The sequence below is a fragment of the Pteropus vampyrus genome, unplaced genomic scaffold (assembly GCF_000151845.1).
Source record: "Pteropus vampyrus isolate Shadow unplaced genomic scaffold, Pvam_2.0 Scaffold1, whole genome shotgun sequence".
In the NCBI taxonomy this organism is placed as follows: domain Eukaryota; kingdom Metazoa; phylum Chordata; class Mammalia; order Chiroptera; family Pteropodidae; genus Pteropus; species Pteropus vampyrus.
Genome location: NW_011888782.1, coordinates 32,669,258 through 32,682,777, shown reverse-complemented (window position 1 = coordinate 32,682,777; position 13,520 = coordinate 32,669,258). Strand labels below are relative to the sequence as shown.

Here is a 13,520-nt window from a genome sequence, read left to right as displayed (position 1 = left end):
AAGGTTTCAACAAATATCTGTGAAATAATTGAAGGATTTGAGAAGTAAACCTGTTTTTTTTTTTTTGCTAGAAGTTTTTTGGACGTGGACAGAAAGAATACATACAGCCAGATCAGTGGAACCTATCCCTCAACTCTAACGAAAATTCTATCTCTGTGTCCAATTCCTTTTTGCCTTGCAATTTAACTTAGTTCTATAGACTTTTCAATAATGTGTTTTGCAAAAGGCTATAGGAGGCACCAGTTAAGAAGACAATAAAAGAAGCTACTAGTCATATAGGGAGTCAGGTTCTGCACAGATAAGAAAAAAAATAGAAAAAAAAAATAGTCAGGTGTTAAAATTAAAGACAAACTGTAGGGTCGTGAGTGATCAGAGAAAAGAGTGGTTGGTATAGTTTAATTGGAGAAGGCTCTGCCTAGAAAGTGGGACACAAGCTGAACCCTGAAGCAGTGGTGGGATTCGAACAAACAGGTCTGCCTTTCTTTACACACATCTGTGTCTTATGAGGATGAGGTACACGTCTCTCTTTTCCCATTTAGATGTGGACTCTGGACATAGACTCCTGCCCTATTCAGAGTCTGATCAGTGCTGAGGAAAATGAGAGACATCTAAGTTTTCTCTTTTCCCACTACTGTTATATTTCTTTAACATAAGTAATTTACACTATTACTGCATTGATGACAGATGTGTCCAGAGACATCTTTTAATATTTTCTTTACAATTAGAGATCCTCTTAGAATGAGAAGGCAGTCCCCTCCTCTTATAGTTAGGATCCAGGGAGAGGTGGAAGGCCAAGCCCAGAGTTGCACAGTTTTTGAAAGCAAAGCTCAGCTGAGGAAACCACACACCATCAATGGCCTCCCATCCTGATGGGCACCCCAAGGTCATGCTCAGTGCACGTTTGGCTGCTATTTGGGAATCTACAAGGAACACTAGTGGTGAAGAGGGAGGGATAAATTGAGAAGTGCGATCACTAGACTGTAGAAGACTCTGGATGATAATGACACTCAATCCTTCCCTGAGTGCCTTGCAAAAGAGTCCTCTGTAAGAAAGCAGGAGGGACTTATACTAATCCATTTAACAGTTGGTAGAACTGAGGTTTGCTCAGATCAAGTGGCTTTCAAATTGCTTTCTGAACACAAGAGGCTGTCTTGGAAGAGAACAGAGTCAGATAAAATATAAACAGAATCTCCTTTACTCTGAAGGCTCCTGTGGAGTTCTGAGGGCTCATTGTTTCTGTTCTGCCTATGCCCTCTGTTTCTGAGAATAGGTGCAGAGCTTGTCACCCTCAGTTGTCTTAAAAGGTCAGCATTTGAATTTATTTGTTGTCAACAGCAGATTTTCTTCATCTATTTTTGTCCTTTTCTTGTATCTCTATTCTGTTCTAAATAAGAAGGTATTCACAGACTAAGGGACTATTTATAGGTGCGAGTATGAACATAAAATGGAAACCACAGAGCTTACAGTTGCTGCATAAAATGTGCCTCTGAGAACTTTGCCTGTGTACAGTTTTAAGACCAGCATGAGGGAGAGGAGTTTTCTGATATATCTGTGACTTGGGAGTGCAATTTAAATCCTAAACTTCAGTTTCTTTATGAAGAACAGAAATTCTTTAACTAAGGGGTTACATCCCAAACTCCTTGAAATCATATACAATATTGTATGATTTTCTGTGAAGATTGTGAACAGCTTTTATCAGAAATCCTGAAATTTATGAAAAAAGATCATATATGTATATATAGAAAGACACTATAGGTATTTCAAAGCACTCCCAATAGGCTTTCTTGTTCAAAAATAGTTCTCTTTCATAATCCTTTTAAATTTCATTGTAAGAACCATTTTCTTCCTGATAAAACACATTCACTATTTGGGAAAGGTAATACTTTTGTAGGATAAGACTCAAATATAACTTACCATGTTGAACTAAGAATATTTGAATCAATCAGCTTCCTCAATGGTTCAATGTCCAAATGAAAAATTCCAACATAAAAGCCAGCAATTTCATGTTTCTGCTTTACTGAAAGATTGCTGGGTGACCCTGGATCACCAGGCATATCAGCACATTTTCTCTGTTATGTTTAAAGTATTTTGTTTCCCTTTGCTATTTGATACCATTTATTTAAGGTCTGTGATGATTTATGTACATTAGATGTAATTCTACTGTTTATGAGTGAAAAAGCTGAGCCTCCAAGTTACATGCTCAAGGTCACAGAAAGAGTAAGAGATAGAATCAGGATTTGAATCACTGATTATCTAACTCTAGTGTCCATACTCTTTCCCCTAAGCCATGTTACACTCATATAATATTCCCTGCTACCACCCATGCTTCCTTTTGAACGTGAGTGAATCCTGGCCAAGGGTCAAAGTTAGGGTTACATGTGAAAGAATTCTGCTAAAAATAGGAAATTAGCAGAGGATGAGATGCTAAATGTAATTAGCTCTTTAGCTGAAGACCATCAACTGGCTGAAATCTCAGCAAACCTGTGTTGACACATCCACCTCGAGCCACTGGATTTATTCTCCTTGGGCTCTAGAACATTTTAAGTAATAAGGTAATTTAATTTGGGTTAGTTTAGGGAACAAAGCAGTAATTAAACACAACACATCTACTACTTGTCTCAACAAATCTCTTACTATTTTAACAACCCTAAAATTAGTACAATAACCAGGGGTTAAATAAAACAAGAAATTAAGAACACAGGTGTGAATATAGAAATAGTCTAATTTGCTATTTGATCTTAGATTTACTCATTTAATTTGTGGTTTTGTATTTCTATACCATTTTATTGGTACCAGCTCTTCTGTGTCACATCAATACCCAAACACATTTCTGTTTAGTTTATCTCAATTATGATTGTTTAGAGCAGGGGTCTACAAACTTTTTTTTTGAAAAGGGTCAACAAGTGAATATTTTTGCCTTTTTTTTTGGTATGACCTACAGTGTGTATCACAACTACTCAATTCTCCTGTGACATCCTCAAACATTACATAAACAAATGACCGTGGCTAAATTATTCCAATAACTTTTTATTTACAAAAATAGGCAGTTGGCCAGATTTGGCTTGTGAGCCATAGTTTGTTTTAGAGGGTAGACATAATTCTAGGAACATTGAAGAAAAGATGAGGGAAAATAATCAGAGCATATTATCTAACTCTAGTGTCCATACTCTTTCCCCTAAGCCATGTTACACTCATATAATATTCCCTGCTACCACTGAGAAGTGCTCATTAGTGAAGGTGTGTGTGGATGTGTGTGTGTGTTATTTTTCCCATGTGAACATTTTATTCATATTTTATACATGACATATTTATTTAATACACAGATATACCATAGAGCAGAGGCTCTTCTATGTAGTATATTTGAAGGATACTGAATGGGAAGCTCAGAAATCAGGCTCCAGATAAAGTTCTGCTAAATAACTTGCAAAGTTACATTGGGTTAATGAGCCAAAGAAAGATAATGAGATTAGAGGATCTCCAGTGATCTTTCTACTCTATAAGTCTCTGATGCTATGATTTTCTTATTAAGATTTCTGAGGAGAAATACAAAGTTAAAAAAAAAAACTATACATAAAATTATATAAAATCTTGGCCTGGGATTTACTGATTCAACCCATGTACCTAACCAAGTCACCAGGGCCAAAGTATCAAAAGACATTATGCAAAGGACATTGTTAGAGTCACGGAGCGAGAGAAATGTACTTACTGGCACCCACCTGGAAGTCTATGAATGAGGCATCAGGCCCACAAACACATGTAGAATAAGTAAACTCCCCCTTGGGTACAGTATGATGGGTAAGGATTCTTTTTGACTTCAGAGGACAATCATGTGGACATTTTTTAAGAAGAACTTGGACAGAGAAGCAAAACCCTTTGTGATGTGCACAGCTATAGAAAACCAGGGAGCCCCTCCTGCTACTGAGTAAAGCAGCTCATTTCCAAAGCCACTTAGAACCAGATACAGTCACTCCCTTCTCAAAGAGTGGTGCTCAGGATAGTTGGTTGATCTTTGGATGTTGAATACTGAATAGGATCTAAGAGGCCCTTTGTTTACAGACAATGTTCTGCAGAGACCCCTGTAGAAAGGGCTGCTATGTATATGTGGGGGGTGTGGGAAAGTAAGCTGGGAGGACTTTGTGCCTCATGCCTGCTTCAACCAGAACTCCTCATCCTCCAGTTTCTATTTGCTGGTGTTAAATAAATATCAGTCCAAACACTTCATTATAAATGAAAAATATGAGCCTCAGAAGGGAGCATAAGTAGGTGTGGTGGTTGCAATGTGTGAGAATTTCTCCTTGGCATGAGAAATTCATATTCATCTTCTGGGAAAGGTGGATGTCTAGGAGTGGAAGGCACATGAAGAAGCGAGTACTCGGTCTCAGTTCTTCCCAACAACTTTCTGGGCCTCTCAGCCTGGTGGGGAACATTCTCATAATGGCCTTCGGCAGAGGTCCCTGATGGCCTTCTCATGAGGATGTTGTGATTGATGAGGGTATAGCACAACTCCTCTGTTGAGTTCTGGTCAGCATTGTCCTGCTGATCAAAGGAGAGCTACCATCAAGACTTGGCGTCTTGGCCCCTTTACACTTCAGTCTCAACACAGGCCCGACCCTGGGCAAAGTCTGTCTTCCACAAACCATCTACCTTACACTTCTTGGCCATTTTTCTTGAATGGCTGCTCCCACCCCAAGCCTTAGCCCAGGCAGCCAGAGTGCTCATACTGCCCAGAGTATTCAGCACTCAACACACTGCTTAACACAAACTAAGTGTTCAATAAGTATTAATTCCTTTCAATAAATTGCACAACAGAAGTAGCTGCTGCTTCTGCCACCAGGCCCTGCATAGGTCCCTGGGCTCAGAAGCATGAACATCTGAAGTCTTTTTTTCACGTTAAGGTTAGAAGGAGTCTTGGAGGCCAACTTCTCCTGATATCTGTCTAAATTTTTACTGTCATCTGAGAAAAAGACTCCTAGATGTTCATATTACCTGGTTGGTGGCAGATGATGTTCCTTCATCTGGAGAAAGAAAATAACACTCAATGAATTTCAGATCATAGGGAGATTTGAGGGAATTGCCGAGATATAAGCAACCAGAGAGCCAAGGAAGAGCTAGAGTAGCCCTTCTCAGGCTGTCCTGACCTGTGCTCAGGCTGAGAGACAGAGTGGAAAGAGACACATTTGGTGGATCTTTGGTTAAGAAATCACACTTCCTCTTTGCTTTTTGCTTACGCAAAACTCATTGCATGCCCATTCTGTACCAGGCATTGAGGACACAAAGAATCAGAAACAGTCCCTGTAGTTAAGGGGTTCACAGGCTAGCACAGGAGGCAGGCAAGGACCTGAGAGAGATCCACAATGCAGGAGAAAGTTATTGTTTTTACGGAAGGCAAAGGTGGTGGTGTAGGAGCTGATGCTCAAGAAAAGCTTTGCAGAGGCAGAAACTTTTAGGCTGAACATTCCCATTCTTAAAACTGCTGGCAGATACAAATAGAAGCAAGCCAGGTTTTCAAAACCTGGATAACTTAAAAGCAACTGGCTCTGGCCACTCTGCAAAGAAGCACTTGCTGTTACAAACACACCAGCCCAATAAGCAAACCTTAGCTTTCACATGGAAGCCTCACGGTAACACCCTGCACAGGAGGGGGCGGGGGTGCCCATGCATGCCACTTTATAGTGCATGGATTTACATTTCCTCAGCACTGACACCACAGATGTTCACATCTCCATAGATTCCCATGGCCATCTAGGTCTTCCTTGATTATTGCTACAGAAAAAAGTGTCCATAAATTTCAGCATTAGCGGTCTTATTTCTACCATGCTTTGCTCAGATGCAGATTAGGGTTTTTTGGGACCCACAGTTCCTCTGGGTGAAATGTCCAGGGGCAGGAGGAAGTCTGTATTATTCATTCACATACCTTACAGGATAAGTTTTTAAGGTTCAGAGTGAATGAAATAGACTTTCCTCTTTAAACCCAGGGAGGCAAAGGCAAAACTCCTTAGTTTTTCTTTAGAAATGCAGTAGCCTGTCCTCAGGCCTATACTTGCTTATTCTCTCTCTTACATGTGATACTATTCACCATCCTCTCCTTCTTGAATTCTTCTCTCTCCTTAACTTCAGCCTGTTCTGTTGACAGAGATGGTTGCATCTGCTTCCTACATGGTCGTCCAGCATCTGCTCTTGCCACTACTTACTACAATTTGTTCTCCCAACAGTGACTTGGGTGATGTCTTTAATACAAATGTGATTGTACCGACTCCTTATTGAAAGCCCTTCAGTACCTCCTGTAGTGCTCAAGACAAAAGTCCCATTCTTAAACTTGGCCTCCAGGTCCTGCCCCTCCTCTGTGCTCTCTGTGCCCACGTTGGCCTCCTTGTAGCTCTTTATGAGTGCTTAACTCCTCATTGTGCATTTACTATTTCCAGCTAACTTCTTCAGCCTCCAGACCTCAGGGACTAACTGAAGGATATAGGAATCAATAAGCCAATTCTTGTTTCAATGAGCTAATAGTCTAGTGGAGAGATAGAGACATGAATTGGACAAATTGCAGCAAAATATGCAAGTTCTATACAGAAGTATGCTGAAGGAGTTTTGGGAGCACAGAGAAAGCGGGGTTTGGAAATAGAAGTCTATCAAAAGTGAAAACCATGTAAAAGCAATAACTTACTTTCCTTTGGGGAATCTTGCTTGGCTTTAAAATTGTGTATTTTTTTCCTGTAAAAGGAAAGGAAATTAAGTTGGTTATTTCAATATTAAGAAATTCTCAATGGAAATTATATTCCTTATAAAAGCTTACTTTTGACTATTTCATCTGAAAAAATACCTTCTTCAGCATAAAGAAATAAGAGAATAGAAAAAAGGGGGAAAAATGCAGGATGAGATCAAGCAGAAATCAATGCCTTTGTATTTCTCTCTCTCTTTTCTTTTCCCTTTTCTAAGGCTGGCATGGAATTGATTTACATATGGAGAACTGCAATGATGTTACAAATAACTTTTCTGAAGATATTTTTCTGACAAATTGTTAATTTATTTTATATCATGTGAGCTAAGGAGCTATGATTATTTCTACTTCTAACCCCAAACCCAATCTATTATCTCCAAACAAAGAAGCAAGCAAACATACGAACAAATCTCACATGAGCACAGAGGTAACTACACTGTATGGACAAACCCCCGGAAAAACAGAATGTAAGTATGTCTGTGATCATCTCAGGAGTAAAGAACATCTGCTCTAAGGAGATTGACCACACATGTCCTGGTTTGCTCAGTCAAGTTATTGTCATTATCAATCACTTAGTGACCCTTAACTATTTTAAGCATCCCTTTCATTCTCAAAGATTTCCCAGTTTGGACGATGAATTATATGATCACCCTGATTATAAATTCTTTATGCAAGGGGAAGAATGTGTGCTTCTCTACATGGAGATTCTGGGACTTGCAGTGTGATTAAGGGGTATTTCTCTGCATTGGTAACCAGTTTCATCCTTGCTTCTGAGGTTTTCCCATTTGAGGAGCACATACCTTATGAAACTATTGTTCCTGTTTTTCACCAAACTCAAAGCATTGCTTCCCTGACTGGCTTTCAGATGATTGTGTCAGGGACAGTGACAGGCATCAGTGTGCCAAGAGTTCACAGGTAACTTACAGCAAATACCACACTGAAACCACACTTAGGGAAATATCTCTTGAAAATAATGCTCCACTTACCATGGAAGGCAGAAATACCCTTCAGTGATGTGGCAATCCCACCATCTAAAATACCCAAGAGATAACACAAATCAGAAGATTGGTTTCTGCAGCTTTGTTAAGTTAACTCTCTTCCCTTTTCGATTTCTGTAAAAAAAAAAAAAAAAAAAAAAACTTTTTTTTTTTTTTTGCCCCGACAAAAGAGTATTCATTCTAGGTGACTTGGACACACCAATCGTGCTAGAATGCCTTTATCCTCCAAGACATTAATTGGTGCTTTGGAAATATGAAGATGACACAATCAGCTCCTAGTCAGGGAAAGAACTTTCTGCTGTATTCCCTGCAAAGGAAAAAAAACCTTGCTCATCCTGAATTCCACCGATTTTGTGATGAAGGACATACAAGAATTATCTCCAGGAAATCAAGGCATAAATGTGTGGACATTTTAGAAATTTCTTCCAAGTACAAGTTAGGCAATATTTACACAGGATACCATTGCATTCTGAATTTCTCCTATTTATACCATATTATAATTGTCTGCTCCCTTTATTTCCTATACTAGACCATGAGCTTCATAGGATTGGGGACCATATTTATCTGATCACTAACATATGCCACAGTGTCTGGTGCATAGTAAATATATTTTCAATAAATATTTTAGCCAAGCACAGACCAACTCAGGAGATTATCAAATCTGCCTCTTTGGCTCCAAGGTATAGCTAAATAAGCAGGATTTATCTTTTTTTTTTATGGCAAAAAGGCTCAGGATCTCTCTGCAGCCAGACATCTACGCTGACGTCTAAATATCTTTCTGGGCATCTTTCTGAACACAAGGCATAGTCAAATCCTATACGGTTGAATGCGAAAAGTACTGCATGTGCCAGTAACACTACGTTAAAAAGTTTGAAAAACATCCAGAAATATGTCCCCCTGTGAGCTTTCCCAGGGAGTTCCCTTGGAAAGGGCAGTGAAGACAAAACTGCAGCATGTGACCTTGGCTGTGGGAGCCAGGGTGGCTGAGTGTTCTGACAGCCTCTAGGGTCCATGTACTATCAGAGCCTTTGGGGCTGAGAGGCTGAAGTTTTTCTTCCTCTTCAGGCTATATTCAGGATTGTTTAAGCCATTCGTTTAACCTCTTCTTTCTGTGGCTCAAGAAACATCAGAAAGAAACCAATGAATCACACCAATACTATGAAATCAGGTTCACCGAGGAATGTGGGAGTGAGATGAAAGGAGATAGTTGATTTTGAGTGGCTGAATCAGTATCTCTGGACTTCCTGAACCACATTCTTAATATATAAAGTGAGAATGCTTATACAGTTTACTTCATAGAGGTCAAATAAAGTTAAAAATGGGCAAAAATAATTTTTGAATTGACTATTTCCCCCACTCAACTTTTATGCAATATATTCTTTCCTTTCAATTAGGATGTTTTCATTTGGAATGGGTTCAGATAACCTCCATGAAGGAGGCCAGATGAATCTCTATGACACCAGGCTATGTGCCAGCAATTTCTGGTTCCTATCTCTTTCACAAAGCTTGCCTGGCTCTCCAGTCTACCCAATCTCTCCCTTTTTATAATGCCCATGGCCCTTCTGGCCTGTTTCATCATTTGGAGTTATGCTTTAACATATGTTCGATGACTCCTCTTTAGCTTGCAATGAAGAAATGCACCTGCTAAGAAGGAATCTCTGGGTCCCTACTTCCTAACTCAGGCTTTGACTCAATGGGTGTTTTTTAGTTGATATTCTTTCAAAAGCTTTTCTTGAAACCATGGGGAAAGTACAGATAACTCTACAGGGCACAGAACAACTGGCTTTGCCCTCTGGGATTCTTGGACGCTGGGACACTATTTCCACATTTAGTGATTCCTGGCATTCAAAAGGCCTGGTTAGAAAAGATTGATAAGGAAGTCTTGGTTTAACAGCATCACAGTAATCACAGGTATTTCTCTTGACAAACCTTTCAACAATTGTAGTGACATGGGGGATGTGGTCACCTCAGAAATAGAACCTTAGAGCTTAAAATGATGTGGCTGGGATGAAGCTTGAGTATAAAGATACTTGAGATAGACAAACAAAGAGACAACAAGAAATAGGGGTCTTATTTCTGGTTGCTAGAAGTTAGATTAGGCTTCTGGCAAAATGGCACATCTCTTGTCCAAAGATTCAAAGTAATTTTGTCTTTTGTGTTGTCTCTTCATTTACTATCATTACAACTGCTGCTATATCTAAGCAGTGCCTCTGTTGTAGGGTATGTGAGGGCCAGGACCTAACAGACTTCACTCTTCATGGGCAAAGGATGGGAGAGGTTCTGTTGGATTTACTCTCACCTGGATGTTCTTCGTTTGAAGTTTTGATTTTTCAGATTCCAGGGTATCTCTTGAGTGTTCTGCTGCCACCTAAAACTCAACACATCAGGAATGAGCTATGTATTTCCTCTCCAAGCATGCCACCTCTTTACAATCTTTCCCACTTTCTCCATTTGTGCTATTTGTGTGTAACCCTGGGTCACCTCATCTTCCTTTTGTTGCCCTCTCATCTGTTAATACGCCCTCCTAAAGTATATACCACTATCTCTGATCTGACATTCTCTCTATAGCAATAGCAACAGCTTACCAATGTTCTCTAACAACTGCCATACACGACCGATCCTAAGTCATTTGTTTCCAAATGTCTTAAAATCTTCATGATTACCCTGAGAATGTCAGTATTTAGAGAGGCTTATATACTCGATACAGTTTCAGGGACTGTACACGGGTATAGGGAAGAATATTGGCTTTATCTCATGTAAATTGCCATCTTTCACAGAAAACACCAAGGCAGAGAACATGGGATAAAAGGGGAAGAAAATATTAAATTAAGAAAATAAATTGTTTTATTGTTTGTGTTGGGTTTCTATATAACCATTTTTTCATTTGTGGGAAGTTGGGAGTATAGAGGAAAAGAAACTAACAAACACTACTTACTATACACTTACTACTTACTATATACTTTATATATATAAATATATATATGCACTATATATATACTACTTATACTAGTTATACTTACTATGTATACTACCAATGAAATGTATATAACATACATTTTATGTTATACTACATTTAATGCCAAAATAAATCCATGATGTAGATACTATGATTCTATTTTTTATCAGTGAGGAAACAGGCCAACAATTAGACAACTCTTCTGAAGATCTCCATCTAGTAAGTGGGAGGGAGTTGGTTTGCTTCTGGCAGATTCCTTCCTCTAAGACTCTGAGCTCTTCATTAAAGGATAGGTGTCATTCTGCCCAATGAGGGGAAATTTCTCTGGCTTTTGTAACAAATTTGATCTGGAGAGACATTGTGGGGGTGCACTCATTGGATGATAATCAGGTGGTAAGGGTAAAGTTGAAAAGCAGATCAAAGTAAATGTAAGACTTTTGAATATATTAAGGGAGACATTTTAAATCAACATGGAAATGAAGATGCTGGGCTAACTGATTATTTGGAAAAAAAATTATATCTGACATCATATATTGAATGTATGGGATTAAATGTAAAATAATACAACCATAACAAATTACAGCATGAATTTGTCATATTTTGAAATGCAGGAAAACTTTTAAACATAAATTGGTATAAACCAAAAAATATTCTAGATTCAAATGTGTTTAAATATAATAATAATAAAAAAACAAGTTTTTTTTATGGATAGCAGAAGATACACAAACTGAAAAAACACTTCTTGTAATATTTATGAGAAATGGCTAATTTCTTCAAAGTACATGTAAATTTTACTTTCATTAAAACAAAGTAGACCAAAACCCAGAACGTAAATGTACTAAATACATTACTGATTCTTAGATGAAGGAATACAAATGGCTAAAAATATAGACATTGACATAAAGATAATACTTCTAATGTTATCAGTAGTTATAACTGTGATTTACCAGTTTTTCTTTTTTTACACTTTGTGCATTTTCCAACTTTTTTATGTATTAATGTTATAATCCTCCACCTTATACCAAAGTTTAAAAAACAAAATTGCAAATGCTATAGCAATCATGACTTTTTCAGTCACATCATATCTGTGTTTTGTTTTATTTTTCTTCTCAAGATGTTTTTTTTATTTTTTTATGTTTCCGATTACTTATCCAACACTTATTGAGTGCCTACTATGTGCCAGAAACAATGCCAGGAAATAAGAATTCGAAGATGAATAGTAAGCAATCTTTACATTTGAGACGCTCACATTAAGACATAGAAATAGGGATTTACAATCTGATAAAAGAATGCTAGAGTTGCAGATTGACAAAGGACTCTGAGGCTCTGGGAGGAGAAGTCTCATACAGCACTGACTCTCAGGGAGGGACAGGAGACATTCCACAGGCTTGCAAAGCTTTCTTTCAGCAGGTGGCATTTTGGGTCCTGTGTCCTACCTCCCAGTGGCATGAACTGAGACCTGGGACACTAAACATAATCTTATAAAATCACCCCCCTCCCCCCACTCATTCTCTCTGGACCATCTCACTTTGTACACTAGAGAGTCTTTGTAATTTTTACAATGGCTGCTTTGATGTTAGTGATGATGGTCCAAAAGAACCCAATATCTTATATTTGTTGATCTCTACTATATGTCAGGCGCTATGTTAGTATCACACACACTAGATCCCTCCAAGGTATGTATTATATTATTATTTCCATTTAACATGAGAAAATTGAGATCCAGAAATGTTAAGCCAAGTTCTCTACCAATTTCAATGACTTCTGCTTACCTGTTGCAGGAAATGTTTATCAGACAAGACCTTATAATGGCAGGCAGCTTGTTATTTATTTTGAACTTAAATAGTGACTAAAAGGGTGGTGGTGTCTTTGAGCTCTTTGTGGGGCATTAAGAGGGCAGAAGAGCATTCCTTCCTGGGCCTCAAAAAGTCGTTCCATTTCTTAGGTGCTGGTCTGTTACATAGACATCCTTTGATAAAGTCTGTCCTTTTTTAGCTGTTCTCCACCAGCTGCTCACTGTGATTCTCAGGAGAAGGCCAAACCCATAATGAGTTACACCTAGTGGCTGGCATATAGTAGGCAATGTCATTCTTTTCAATTCCTTACCCAGTTTCCTTCTCCTAATCCCAAGAGCAGACCTCTTTTTCTCTTTCCTGCGACATTGCCCTAGCCCATCTACTCTGGTCTATCTTAGGGAGTCTAGACTCACCTGTTTTCCCTCAGCAGAGTGTTCCCCATCCTCTCAGTCCTCTCCGTGCCTTCCCCTCAGCCTGCCTTGTGCTCTGACAGGGCAGCTCCTGACTTAGAGTTGGGGCTACTTTGCTCTAGACACCAGTGCAGAGAGCTGAAAGGAGAAGAGGATCTTTCTAGAGGGGAGGGGGAGCTAGGGGGAGGACAGTCAGAAGTGCACACATGTGCAACTTCCTGAAATGTCAGAGCCTGAAAGAACCAGGCTATTGGCCTTAATCAGAAATTGTTGGTCAATGAGAACCTTGAGCCTCCGAGGAAGCCCCCTCTGCAAATTACAGGTGGGCCATGGAGATTTTCCCCTTCAGATACCTACATTTCTTAGACCATTCTGTAGTCTTTGAAAAGTCAGAGGGGGAAACTTGGTGTTAAAACAAGAGAAGTTTAAAACAAATTAAAAGTCAAGCCACAGACAAGTAGAAAATATCAGCAAAACATATATCTGATAAAAAATGACTTTTTTCAAAATATATAAAGAACTCTCAAAACTCACGAAGAAGAAAACAGACACCTAAGAACAAAATGGGCAAAACATTTGAATATACATTTTACCAAAGAAATTATATAGATGGCAAATAAATACATGGAAAGATGCTCAACA

General features: G+C 38.8%; 1 protein-coding gene across 1 annotated transcript; it reads right to left on the bottom strand.

Annotated features, from left to right (window-relative positions):
• Window positions 1-4,221: 4,221 nt before the first annotated feature.
• On the bottom strand, window positions 4,222-12,979 carry GCSAM (germinal center associated signaling and motility). Its single transcript, XM_011355508.1, has 6 exons — window positions 12,882-12,979; window positions 10,016-10,084; window positions 7,705-7,749; window positions 6,665-6,711; window positions 4,987-5,015; window positions 4,222-4,536 (listed from the first exon to the last, which is right to left on the bottom strand). Exons 1-6 carry the CDS (start codon window positions 12,908-12,910, stop codon window positions 4,222-4,224), a joined length of 534 nt encoding a protein of 177 aa, XP_011353810.1. The 5' UTR covers window positions 12,911-12,979.
• Window positions 12,980-13,520: the final 541 nt, after the last annotated feature.